Source organism: Coregonus lavaretus, assembly GCF_964263955.1.
Source record: "Coregonus lavaretus genome assembly, chromosome: 6".
In the NCBI taxonomy this organism is placed as follows: Eukaryota; Metazoa; Chordata; class Actinopteri; order Salmoniformes; family Salmonidae; genus Coregonus; species Coregonus lavaretus.
Genome location: NC_139993.1, coordinates 57,426,511 through 57,440,302, shown reverse-complemented (window position 1 = coordinate 57,440,302; position 13,792 = coordinate 57,426,511). Strand labels below are relative to the sequence as shown.

Sequence of the window (13,792 nt, the reverse complement as noted above, 5' to 3'; positions counted from 1 at the left end):
ACTCCACTCTTCCTTTCTCACTACCAAATGTTTAGGAACGCTTTACCTCACAGTCCTCTTTTAGCTGGAACAGTGATGGCACTCTGTGATAGTAATGCATACTCTTTGGTAGGCCTTCTTGCCTGGTATCAAACCTTACCAAGTGGAGCTGGTTTCAATTAATCCCCAAGAAAGCAATTACGATGTAATTACTAATTTACTGTATAATATCTGAGTTAACACCAGGTTAATAATGGACTGTGAATTTAAAGAGTTTCCGAAAGTATAGAAACCACTCTCAGCAGTTAAATTTCACTATTTGTAATACCACATTGGGCTATATTGGGATAATGGGCTAATTCCTTCTACATACATGTTCGTTTAGACATGTTTTTCAAGTGTTTCAATTATTGATTACAACGTTCGATGACCTCACCGCTGCCCTCTTGCATGTTATTTTTCAATTGATCAAATAAGAGCGCAGCGTCACGATGAGGGCCGGGCCCTGGTGATAAACTGCACTGCTTTTACTTGATGTGTTGTTCAAATAGTGATTGATGCAATAGAGAAACTAGACTGTGACCCTGCCTGGCCTCTGTCACAACAACCGCATACCCCATGTGCTTCTGATTGTTGGGGTGGTTGTACCCCATGTGCTTCTGATTGTTGGTGTGGTTGTACCCCATGTGCTTCTGATTGTTGGTGTGGTTGTACCCCATGTGCTTCTGATTGTTGGTGTGGTTGTACCCCATGTGCTTCTGATTGTTGGGGTGGTTGTACCCCATGTGCTTCTGATTGTTGGGGTGGTTGTACCCCATGTGCTTCTGATTGTTGGGGTGGTTGTACCCCATGTGCTTCTGATTGTTGGGGTGGTTGTACCCCATGTGCTTCTGATTGTTGGGGTGGTTGTACCCCATGTGCTTCTGATTGTTGGTGTGGTTGTACCCCATGTGCTTCTGATTGTTGGGGTGGTTGTACCCCATGTGCTTCTGATTGTTGGGGTGGTTGTACCCCATGTGCTTCTGATTGTTGGGGTGGTTGTACCCCATGTGCTTCTGATTGTTGGGGTGGTTGTACCCCATGTGCTTCTGATTGTTGGGGTGGTTGTACCCCATGTGCTTCTGATTGTTGGGGTGGTTGTACCCCATGTGCTTCTGATTGTTGGTGTGGTTGTACCCCATGTGCTTCTGATTGTTGGTGTGGTTGTACCCCATGTGCTTCTGATTGTTGGGGTGGTTGTACCCCATGTGCTTCTGATTGTTGGTGTGGTTGTACCCCATGTGCTTCTGATTGTTGGGGTGGTTGTACCCCATGTGCTTCTAATTGTTGGGGTGGTTGTAACACAATTCCTTGGCAAGAAGTAGCTAAAACATTCCCCCAAGAATCTTAGTAGCTTTCTTGCTTTTTTTGTGCATGTGTGTTTTGTGTCCCTTGTTGAAACATTGACTGACTCAAGTGCTATGGCATGTTTGCTCATTGCCTTACAGACTTGCAGTTTTAAAGGGGTGGTTCACCACAAAATCAAAGTTTGTCAGACATTTTTAGTAGATCTGTTGAGTTTATCCTGACCTGTTAAATGCACTAGTAGATACATGTTCGCCACAATCTGAAATTCATGTTAATGGTTGACTCTGTCTAATTCCATCTCGTTATTTGGTGCCGTACATAATAATCAATAGAATCATCACTGAGAAAACACAACCTACAGTGTGTACAATGTCAATGAATCCATGTGTTGTAGACAGACACACAACAGAATGGTCCTAGGGCAGAGGTAGCCAACCCTGTTCCTGGTGTGCCGCAGGTACTGCAGGATTTTGTTCCAACTAGGGACAACACCTGACCAACTGAGTTAATTGATCAGTTCGGTGATTGCCTATATTCAACACACTTGGTCTTCCAAGTCGGTTAAATCAAAAACATGAAGTGCCTGCGGTACTCTAGGACTAGGGTTGCCTACCGCTGTTGTAGGGTATGGAAGACAAATAATTTAAAGCTGCAATATGTAACTTTTTGGGAGACCTGACCAAATTCACATAGAAATGTTGAGTTATAGATCTGTCATTCTCATTGAAAGGAGGTCTAAGAAGTCGGTAAATCTGTTGTATGTGCATTATTTCTATGCTTCCCATTCTTAAGTTTAGTTTTTGCTTTACTTTAGGTTTTGTATACCAGCTTCAAACAGCTGAAAATACAATATTCTTGGTTATAGAAAATATATTTCACAGCGATTTAGATGGTACAATGATTCTCTACACTATACTTGCTTGTTTTGTCACAAACTGAAATTAGGCAATCTATTAGATTTTTTGCAACCAGGAAATTGCAGAGCGATTTCTGCATACTACATCTTTAAAGTTCTATTTTGGTCCTAATGTTGACAGGATGCCATAGTTGAGGCACAAATACATTGTGGCATCAGACTTCTTTGAACATTGTTTATTTTATGCACCAGGCCTTGAATCAAAGTGCAGTACTGTCCCTTTAAATCTATAAGTGGGAAGGACCTAACCAAGGGGGGGAGTGTGTACGTGTGGCAGCTGTGCGGTGCATTCGCCTCCACAGAATACGCGGATCACACGGGCTGTCAACTTTTCGTGGAAAATGACGAAGATCACAGTAGTCAAAACCAAGGCTTATCCCGACCAGAAGCCTGGCACGAGTGGACTGAGGAAAAGGGTGACAGTCTTTCAAACGAATGAGCACTATGCGGAGAACTTCATTCAAAGCATTATCTCTTGCATCGAACCAGCGGAGCGTCAGCCTGGACTGCTCGTAGTGGGAGGCGATGGAAGGTTTTTCATGAAAGATGCCATTCAGTTGATCATCCAGATCGCCGCTGCTAATGGGGTCAGTAATAATGCTATGTTTATCCACCTGTAGTGCCTAAAACATGACGGAAACCTATGCCTCACCCCCAAACATGCATACCATAAGCAGTTAGTCTGGCGTCTTTTGACAGCTCCCAGTGTTGACAGTGACAGCTCCAATCAGTGGTACATTGTAGGGCTTCATCATTTCTGAAGTTTGGCGGATATATTGTTGCTGATGCCGATGAAGATACGTTATTATTCATTTATTTTGGATACAGATGGCAATTCTGTCTTATAACAAAATAAAATTGAACATTTTCTTCTTCTTTAACCTTTATTTAACTAGGCAAGTCAGTTAAGAACAAATTCTTATTTACAATGACGGCCTATGGGACTTCCAATCACAGCCGGTTGTGATACAGCCTGCAATCGAACCAGGGGTTCTGGAGTGACGTCTTAAGCACTGAGATGCAGTGCCTTAGACCGCTGCGCCACTCGGGAGCCCAAATAGCCAGGGCCTGACTACCGCATTTGGTGCCCAGGGCCACGCGACCCCAAATAATTTTGTAGGATACAAAAAAAAAGAAATTAGCTAACTTACAGCATTTCAACACATTTTGCCATGGGGCAGATAATTTGTTTTGCTGTTTTATAGCTCCTCTCATGCTTTTATTCACATTTTGCCATGAGGCTGAAATAATTTAGCAGTTGTAAAGCTAATTTCCTGCTATTCTACACATTTTGCCATGAGGTTGAGAGAACATTTTGCAGTTTGAAAGAACATTTCCTGCAATTCTACAAATTCTGCTATCATATGCTAGCTGGAGGCCCCCGACCTCCAGGGGGGCCCAACTCCCTGGAGGTCAGGAGCCCCGTGGCACGTGCCTTGCGTGCCCTTCGGTAAACCGGCCCTGCATATACAGTGGGGGAAAAAAGTATTTAGTCAGCCACCAATTGTGCAAGTTCTCCCACTTAAAAAGATGAGAGAGGCCTGTAATTTTCATCATAGGTACACGTCAACTATGACAGACAAAATGTGGGGAAAAAATCCAGAAAATCACATTGCAGGATTTTTTATGAATTTATTTGCAGATTAGGGTGGAAAATAAGTATTTGGTCAATAACAAAAGTTTCTCAATACTTTGTTATATACCCTTTGTTGGCAATGACACAGGTCAAACGTTTTCTGTAAGTCTTCACAAGGTTTTCACACACTGTTGCTGGTATTTTGGCCCATTTCTCCATGCAGATCTCCTCTAGAGCAGTGATGTTTTGGGGCTGTCGCTGGGCAACACAGACTTTCAACTCCCTCCAAAGATTTTCTATGGGGTTGAGATCTGGAGACTGGCTAGGCCACTCCAGGACCTTGAAATGCTTCTTACGAAGCCACTCCTTCGTTGCCCGGGCGGTGTGTTTGGGATCATTGTCATGCTGAAAGACCCAGCCACGTTTCATCTTCAATGCCCTTGCTGATGGAAGGAGGTTTTCACTCAAAATCTCACGATACATGACCCGATTCATTCTTTCCTTTACACGGATCAGTCGTCCTGGTCCCTTTGCAGAAAAACAGCCCCAAAGCATGATGTTTCCACCCCCATGCTTCACAGTAGGTATGGTGTTCTTTGGATGCAACTCAGCATTCTTTGTCCTCCAAACACAACGAGTTGAGTTTTTACCAAAAAGTTCTATTTTGGTTTCATCTGACCATATGACATTCTCCCAATCCTCTTCTGGATCATCCAAATGCACTCTAGCAAACTTCAGAGGGGCCTGGACATGTACTGGCTTAAGCAGGGGGACACATCTGCACTGCAGGATTTGAGTCCCTGGCGGCGTAGTGTGTTACTGATGGTAGGCTTTGTTACTTTGGTCCCAGCTCTCTGCAGGTCATTCACTAGGTCCCCCCGTGTGGTTCTGGGATTTTTGCTCACCGTTCTTGTGATCATTTTGACCCCACGGGGTGAGATCTTGCGTGGAGCCCCAGATCGAGGGAGATTATCAGTGGTCTTGTATGTCTTCCATTTCCTAATAATTGCTCCCACAGTTGATTTCTTCAAACCAAGCTGCTTACCTATTGCAGATTCAGTCTTCCCAGCCTGGTGCAGGTCTACAATTTTGTTTCTGGTGTTCTTTGACAGCTCTTTGGTCTTGGCCATAGTGGAGTTTGGAGTGTGACTGTTTGAGGTTGTGGACAGGTGTCTTTTATACTGATAACAAGTTCAAACAGGTGCCATTAATACAGGTAACGAGTGGAGGACAGAGGAGCCTCTTAAAGAAGAAGTTACAGGTCTGTGAGAGCCAGAAATCTTGCTTGTTTGTAGGTGACCAAATACTTATTTTCCACCATAATTTGCAAATAAATTCATTACAAATCCTACAATGTGATTTTCTGAATTTTTTTTCCTCAATTTATCTGTCATAGTTGACGTGTACCTATGATGAAAATTACAGGCCTCTCTCATCTTTTTAAGTGGGAGAACTTGCACAATTGGTGGCTGACTAAATACTTTTTTTCCCCAGTGTAGCTAGCTATATTTGCATCCTCAACCCTTTAGGCTATAGCCAAAGGCCAGCAGATGGCGATATTGAGTCGTTTCATCTTACCGTACAAAGGGAATGTGTGCAGCTGGCTATACACTCGTATCCCCCGTGGCTAGCTAGCACCCAGTGTTCCTCACTAATGCTTGCATAACACCTGGCCTCGCCTTCGTTAACAGAACTGCGGGAAAACAGTGCCTGACAGGCGGGGGTGAAGTGCACTGTCTACCGGTGTGCTAGCTAGCTACCTATCCTGCCTCCCGCCTGCTGTGTACCGCCGGAGTCCTAGCTAGCACAGTGTCCTTCGTTCCCGCCTGCCAAACACCTGCCATCGTTAACAGAACTGTGGGAATGCATTGCCCGACAGGCAGGGGCAAAGAACGCTGTCTACGGTTGTCCTAGCTAGCTACCGTTGTCGCCCCCGCCTCTTCTTCTTCTGTGGGGTTTATCAGTGGTTGGCATCCAACGTTATGGTGCATTACTTCCATCTACTTTACTGGAGCGCCCACCCGCCTCCTGTCTGTGTACCGGAGTCCTAGCTTAAAAATTGACCAATAGAAGTATAAAGTGGGGTACCTGCAGATGCACAGCCGGGTTCTGTTCGTTGCCTCTGCGACTTTAGAGGAAAGGGGGCGTGGTGGTATGCTGTCACGTAGCTCAGGCACAACATGAGCACTAGCAACACAATGTTCAGACAGACCAACGTCATTATCACACCATATAGCTCCATTATGATCTGTCCCGTATGATCCTGCACAAAATGAACATCATGATCATCACAACTCTATACGCATCTTATTCATGATGTATAACATATTGCTTCTTTATTTGCAACCTATGTGATTGTCACTTAGACATTGTATGTAGGCCTAGACCTATTAGGTATGTGAAAGGGGATGTTACCCGGATGTAGTCACAAATAGACTGATTAGATGCCGCCCCGTATTGATAGCAGTATTGTAAACCGAATATCCCACCAACCCCCTAGACCAGGGTTTCCCAAACTCGGTCCTGGGGCCACCCCTGGGTGCACGTTTTGTTTTTTGCCCTAGCACTACACAGCTGATTCAAATAATCAAAGCTTGATGATGAGTTAGGTATTTGAATCAGCTGTGTAGTGCTAGGGCAAAAACCAAAAGGTGCACCCAGGGGGGGGCCCAGGACCCAGTTTGGGAAACCCTGCCCTAGACATTGTTTACTTTCCATACTATCCCATGTCACTCAGTTGCTTGTTTAGCTCCCACTTAGCAGCCTGACCTCACCAATGGCATATTGGGTTGAATCTGTACACTCCTCTTCTATTTTCATCCTTACGTGTGTAGACTGGATAGGTGAATGTAATAAATAGGACTTACAGTTTAATATATGAAACATAACATCGGAGAATGATAATCTATCCAGTGTTCTCTCCATCCCTCCCTCCCTCTCTCTCCTCTGTCTCATGCAGATCGGCCACCTGGTCATTGGTCAGAATGGCATCATGTCTACCCCCGCTGTGTCCTGTGTGATCCGCAAGCTCAAAGCCGTGGGAGGAATCATCCTCACAGCCAGCCACAACCCCGGTGGCCCTAACGGAGACTTTGGCATCAAGTACAACATCGCCTCTGGAGGTGAGATGGGACGGTAGGGGAAGGAGAGAGATGAATTGGAGAGGTAGGAGACAGGAAGGGGATAAACAGGAAAGGGAGAAGAGAGACTGGAAATAGAGACAGGAGAGGGAGACATGGGGAAGAGGAGGGAGACAAGGAAGGGGAAAGCCATATGGGACAGAGGCCAGTCAGGCCCAGGGACGAGACTGGGCTGGAGGGTAACATTTAAACTTTACTTAGCCTACCGCTGTAACGAAGATGGAGGAAGTTTCAGGATAGAATGAGCAGAGCAATGCTGTCATACTTCAATCAGTCATTTTATGACAAAGTTTAGGATGCCTAGTGATGGAGTATGGCTGTTTCCCTGTCTTACATAACATTTCTCTAGCCACTTCCTTATCCTCCTCTCTGTCCACAGGTCCTGCCCCAGAGGGAATCACAGACAAAATATTCCAGATCAGCAAGAGCCTAACAGAGTACCACATCTGCCCCGACCTCAAGGTGGACATCTCCAAGATCGGCAAGCAGACCTTTAAGGTGGACACATTCAAGCCCATGACAGGTACAGTAGAATGGGCGGGAAGTCCAGTCTCAACTGACTGGGATGGGTTAGCTTGGAGACCAATCCTGGGAGAAGCTCACTGGTACAAATCCTTGGGCAAGGCACTCAAGTTCAGGTGTATTATTGCAATCAGTAAAGTATTTGTATAGTGTCTGTCTTCTAGTTTTCTAGTTGTATGTCTTCTCCTAAGTCTAGAAACAGAATACATAAGCAATAAGGCACGAGGGGGTGTGGTACATGGCCAATATACCACGGCTAAGAGCTGTTCTTAGGCGCGATGCGGAGTGCCTGGATACAGCCCTGGTATATTGGCCATTTATCACAAACCCCAGATGTGCCTTATTGCTATTATAAACTGGTTACCAACGTAATTAGAGCAGTAAAAATAAATGTTTTGTCATACACCTGGTATACGCTCTGATATACCACGGTTTTCGGCCAATCAGCATTCAGGGCTCGAACCACCCAGTTTATAAATACAGTTAGTACATCTAATCAATCCTAAATGCTGTTTGTCCTCAACAGTGGAGATTGTGGACTCTGTGGAGTCCTACGCAGAGATGCTGAGGGGAATCTTCGACTTCAATGCCCTGAAAGAGCTTGTGTCTGGAGCCAATCACATTAAAGTCCGTCTGGACGCGATGCACGGAGGTACTCAACATATACTGTAGATCCCTAAACCTCTCAGCTGACTGCTGTATAATACCACAGGTCCCTCTATTGACAATGATCTGTGTGCTTGTAATGACTTGTCTAAATGTTTGTGCTACAGCATTAGCTACAAGGTAGAGATGGCGGCAGGTAGCCTAGCGGTTACGAGCGTTGGGCCAGTAATCGAATCCCAGAGCCGACTAGGTGAAAAATCTGTCAATGTGCCCTTGAGCAAGGCACTTAACCCTAATTGCTCCTGTAAGTCACTCTTGATAAGAGCGTCTGCTAAATGACTAAAATGTAATAAATTAGATTCCTGCTCTCAGTACTGTTTGTATCTTCAGTACTGCGTGACTTATTGTCCAATAGTCTGATCTCTCAACAATGCTGTTTTCAGTTCAGATAGATTCCCAGCAGACACACAATGTCCTGTACATCCACACCTCTATCCATAATGATCTTTACTCCCTTACCCACTTCACAGTGGTTGGACCCTACGTGAAGAAGATCGTCTGTGAGGAGTTGGGTGCTGCCGCCGACGGTGCCTTCAACTGTGTCCCCAAGGAGGACTTTGGTGGTCACCACCCTGACCCCAATCTGACCTACGCCTCTGACCTGGTCAACGCCATGAAGGGAGGAGAGTACGACCTCGGAGCCGCCTTTGATGGTGACGGTGTAAGTTGACAGTCGGGGGAACCAGTTCCAGATTTCAGCCTCATCTCATCCTTGCATAGTTGAAGTTCATGCTCCAGGTCTTGTTCATCACTCGGCTGAAGGAAGCCTGGAATCGAGGCTATTCCTTGCATGACCCTTGTCCGTAGTACCCGTCCATGAATCAGCCCACAATCCAAACCTCTTTATATCTCCTGCAGTCTGTTCAGATGCTGATCCCTCCTCTCCTACCCTCTCCTCTCCTACCCTCTCCTCTCCTACCCTCTCCTCAGGATCGTAACATGGTCCTTGGAAAGCATGGCTTCTTCGTCAACCCCTCTGACTCTGTGGCCGTCATCGCAGCCAACATCACTTGCATCCCCTACTTCCAGAAGACTGGTGTCAAAGGTCTGGCCCGCAGCATGCCCACCAGCGGCGCTCTGGACAAGTGAGCCTAACATCCACTCCACTCACAGTCCATTCCTAGCTTCTTCTTGATTGTGCCTTTTAATGTTTATTTATGACATTTATTTTACTGGGACAGTGCACATTAATCAGCATTTCAGTTTCCTCATTAATGTTTAACTGGCGGAGTTAGCATAAGAGCTCATTTGAATGTCCTATCGCTGTCCCTCAGTGTGGCTAAAGCCTTGAAGATGAATCTGTATGAGACTCCTACTGGTTGGAAGTTCTTTGGCAACCTGATGGATGCTGGCAAGCTGTCTCTGTGCGGAGAGGAGAGCTTTGGCACTGGTGAGTTAGGAGGACAGGGATCTTATCATAACCTGATCAGGGTGATGGCAGAACTAGAGACAGAGCGGTAGATACTCAGTAAAACAACACACACATTTGTTTACATTGTCAGTTGTGTGATGAGCTTTGTTATTGCTAGCCTCCAGCCACATGGCAGGATTTTTATTAAGCTTACCAGCCTACATAGTGAACATTGCTCTCCTTTTCCAAAGACCAGAATTTCAGTTATACAGCATAATGTAGCCTTTGTATGCAGTATATCAGCTCTAGTCGTTTGATAAAGAGAATCAGTGGTGTTACCAAGACATTGTGGTGAGAGGGCTTTGTACACCACCACCCTGCTTCCCCTCTCTTCATTGTTTACTAAAGGCTCTGATCACATCCGTGAGAAGGACGGCTTGTGGGCGGTGCTGGCCTGGATGTCCATCCTAGCCCACAGGAAGCAGAGTGTGGAGGAGATCATGAAAGACCACTGGAACAAATTTGGCAGGAACTTCTTCACCAGGTTAGTGGTTGAACTCTGTTTCTCTGCTGCCCTCCAGTGGTGCAGTCTGTCTTGCTCAGGGCCACATTGTGTAGGGCAGGACTTTGTTACTCATAGAGTAGTAGAGTACTTATAGAACTATTGTTAGGTTTTCTTTTATATCAAGTTCTTCAATGATGGCCTTCATAAATGTTCATTAGGTGATCCATTTGATTTATTTTAACACCTCATCTCTTGGAGCATGCACATATTGACAGTTGAGAGCCCCTATTTAGTCTTCATATGAAGACTGTCCCCCCCCCCCCCCATCCTGTCTACACCAGGTCTAACCCCCCACCCTGTCTACACCAGGTCTAACCCTAACCCCCCCATCCTGTCTACACCAGGTCTAACCCTAACCCCCATCCCGTCTACACCAGGTCTAACCCTAACCCCCATCCTGTCTACACCAGGTCTAACCCCCATCCCGTCTACACCAGGTCTAACCCTAACCCCCATCCTGTCTTCACCAGGTCTAACCCTAACCCTGCATCCCGTCTACACCAGCTCTAACCCTAACCCCCCCACCCCCATCCTGTCTACACTAGGTCTAACCCCCCATCCTGTCTACACCAGGTCTAACCCTAACCCCCCCACCCCCATCCTGTCTACACTAGGTCTAACCCTAACTCCCCATCCCGTCTACACCAGGTCTAACCCTAACCCCCCACCCTGTCTACACTAGGTCTAACCCTAACTCCCCATCCCGTCTACACCAGGTCTAACCCTAACCCCCATCCTGTCTACACCAGGTCTAACCCCCATCCTGTCTACACCAGGTCTAACCCTAACCCCCATCCCGTCTACACCAGGTCTAACCCTAACCCCCATCCCATATACACCTGGTCCAACCCTAACCCCCCATCCTGTCTACACCAGGTCTAACCCCCATCCTGTCTACACCAGGTCTAACCCTAACCCCCCCACCCCATCCTGTCTACACCAGGTCTAACCCTAACCCCCATCCTGTCTACACCAGGTCTAACCCTAACCCCCATCCTGTCTACACCAGGTCTAACCCTAACCCCCCATCCTGTCTACACCAGGTCTAACCCTAACCCCCATCCTGTCTACACCAGGTCTAACCCTAACCCCCATCCTGTCAACACCAGGTCTAACCCTAACCCTCATCCCGTCTACACCAGGTCTAACCCCAATCCTGTCTACACCAGGTCTAACCCTAACCCCCATCCCATCTACACCAGGTCCAACCCTAACCCCCATCCCATCTACACCAGGTCCAACCCTAACCCCCCATCCCATCTACACCAGGTCCAACCCTAACCCCCCATCCTGTCTACACCAGGTCTAACCCCCATCCTGTCTACACCAGGTCTAACCCTAACCCCCCATCCTGTCTACACCAGGTCTAACCCTAACCCCCATCCTGTCTACACCAGGTCTAACCCTAACCCCCATCCTGTCTACACCAGGTCTAACCCTAACCCCCATCCTGTCTACACCAGGTCTAACCCTAACCCCCCATCCTGTCTACACCAGGTCTAACCCTAACCCCCCCATCCTGTCTACACCAGGTCTAACCCTAACCCCCCCCATCCTGTCTACACCAGGTCTAACCCTAACCCCCATCCTGTCTACACCAGGTCTAACCCTAACCCCCATCCTGTCTACACCAGGTCTAACCCTAACCCCCCATCCTGTCTATACCAGGTCTAACCCTAACCCCCATCCTGTCTACACCAGGTCTAACCCACATCCTGTCTACACCAGGTCTAACCCTAACCCCCCATCCCGTCTACACCAGATCTAACCCTAACCCCCATCCTGTCTACACCAGGTCTAACCCTAACCCACATCCTGTCTACACCAGGTCTAACCCTAACCCCCCCATCCCGTCTACACCAGATCTAACCCTAACCCCCATCCTGTCTACACCAGGTATGATTATGAAGAGGTGGACTCAGACAAAGCCAACACCATGGTCAAGGAGCTTGAGGCTAAGATGTTTGACAAGTCCTTTGTGGGCCAGAAGTTCTCGTCGGGAGATAAGAGCTATGAAGTGGCTGTCTCTGACAACTTTGCCTACACCGACCCTGTGGACGGCAGCGTCTCCAAGAACCAGGTGAGAGACGAGACCAAAAAGGCATCTAGAGAGAGGCATCCCAGCATGGGACATGGGTGTGGTGGATACAATTCTGTCAGTATATGTTAATGATTAAGAGTGATGTATAGTTACGACAATATTATTAATCTAATGTTGATAGTTCATCGAATGTTGATAGATGACCAGCACATTTCCTGCAAGCGGCACATAAAGATCTTAAAAAATAGAATTATTAGTTCTGCTCCATATTCCCAGTATATTGAGTACCTCCTTAGTAATATCTCTCTCTGTGACTCAGGGTCTGAGGATCATCTTCTCCGACGGCTCCAGGATCATCTTTCGTCTTAGTGGGACAGGCAGTGCCGGGGCGACCGTCAGGCTCTACATAGACAGCTATGAGAAGGACCCTGCCAAAATCTACGGCGACGCACAGGTGAGACCTGGGAGCTGAGGAGCAGCAGGGCTTTTCTCTGATTGGATGTGACAGGGTCATTTTAAAGCCACAGTGGGGGAACCCCTGTACTTGTCATGATGATTCAATGAGAGATTAAGTATTTCTACACACACACCCCACACACACACAATTCCAAGGTTTGTTACGCTGTCAGAGGGAATAGCCCCCAAAAGGCTTCTCCTCGACCTGGAAAGGAAGGCATCGAATTTAAGCCTGGCAGCCAGATTGTTTTGGGTCGTCAGGTCCAACAACAGTGCCTTTCAGAACTCTTAGTTGACTTGAAGGAGAAGGAATGTTTGGCTAAGAGTTGTCATGGTTGATATCAGGCCATGGGGAAAAATAAGATCGAAAAGCACAGGGTTGACACTTCATAAAGTCATTCTGAGTCGTCTGGGCAGGAGAGACTGAATGATGGAGTGAGAAAGACAAACTGACAGAATGGGTAAAAACTCCATGATAATCATTTTAGATAAAGGGGGCCCTCTATGGCACGGATTCATTTAGGCCCATTTCTATTGGTTACAAATCTAAAAGGATTGGATAGGTGAAAGCAATAGGGTAGCGGCTCAGCTTGGCCTATTCGAGGGCTAGGTGGAATTATTTGTTTAGTCTGTAACTGTAACATAGATGTCAGTGGGGTTATAGGAAGAGGCTATGACCAAGTGAGACTGGAGTCTAATGGTGACTGTTTGGCTTCCTCAGGTTATGCTGAAACCTCTGGTGGAGATTGCACTGAAGATCTCTGGGCTCCATGAGAAGACTGGCCGCACCGGGCCCACTGTGATAACATAGACTGCTGGCCCTGCCCCCTACTGTGATAACATAGACTGCTGGCCCTGCCCCCTACTGTGATAACATAGACTGCTAACCCTGCCCCCTACTGTGATAACATAGACTGCTAGCCCTGCCCCCCACTGTGATCACAGACTGCTAGCCCTGCCCCCCACTGTGATCAGACTGCTAGCCTTGCCCCCTACTGTGATCACATAGACTGCTAGCCCTGCCCCCTACTGTGATAACAAAGACTGCTAGCCCTGCCCCCCACTGTGATCACATAGACTGCTAGCCCTGCCACACCCTTCCAGGTACCTCCGGTTGTCCTATCAACCGTTCCACTTGTGCCTCTGAAGAACAACCTCACCTGTACCGTAAAGCCATTCAAACAAAGCCTTGAAAGGTAACACTGCCATTCCCAATGAATAAAACGCCCTTAC

General features: G+C 47.0%; 1 protein-coding gene across 1 annotated transcript; it reads left to right on the top strand.

The window, feature by feature from the left end:
* The first annotated feature begins 2,546 nt into the window (after positions 1-2,546).
* LOC311130245 (phosphoglucomutase-1-like) lies at positions 2,547-13,792 on the top strand. Its single transcript, XM_084162943.1, has 11 exons — positions 2,547-2,829; positions 6,778-6,940; positions 7,338-7,481; positions 8,007-8,132; positions 8,617-8,807; positions 9,077-9,231; positions 9,421-9,536; positions 9,906-10,041; positions 11,959-12,142; positions 12,423-12,557; positions 13,281-13,792. Exons 1-11 carry the CDS (start codon positions 2,584-2,586, stop codon positions 13,368-13,370), a joined length of 1,686 nt encoding a protein of 561 aa, XP_084019069.1. The 5' UTR covers positions 2,547-2,583; the 3' UTR covers positions 13,371-13,792.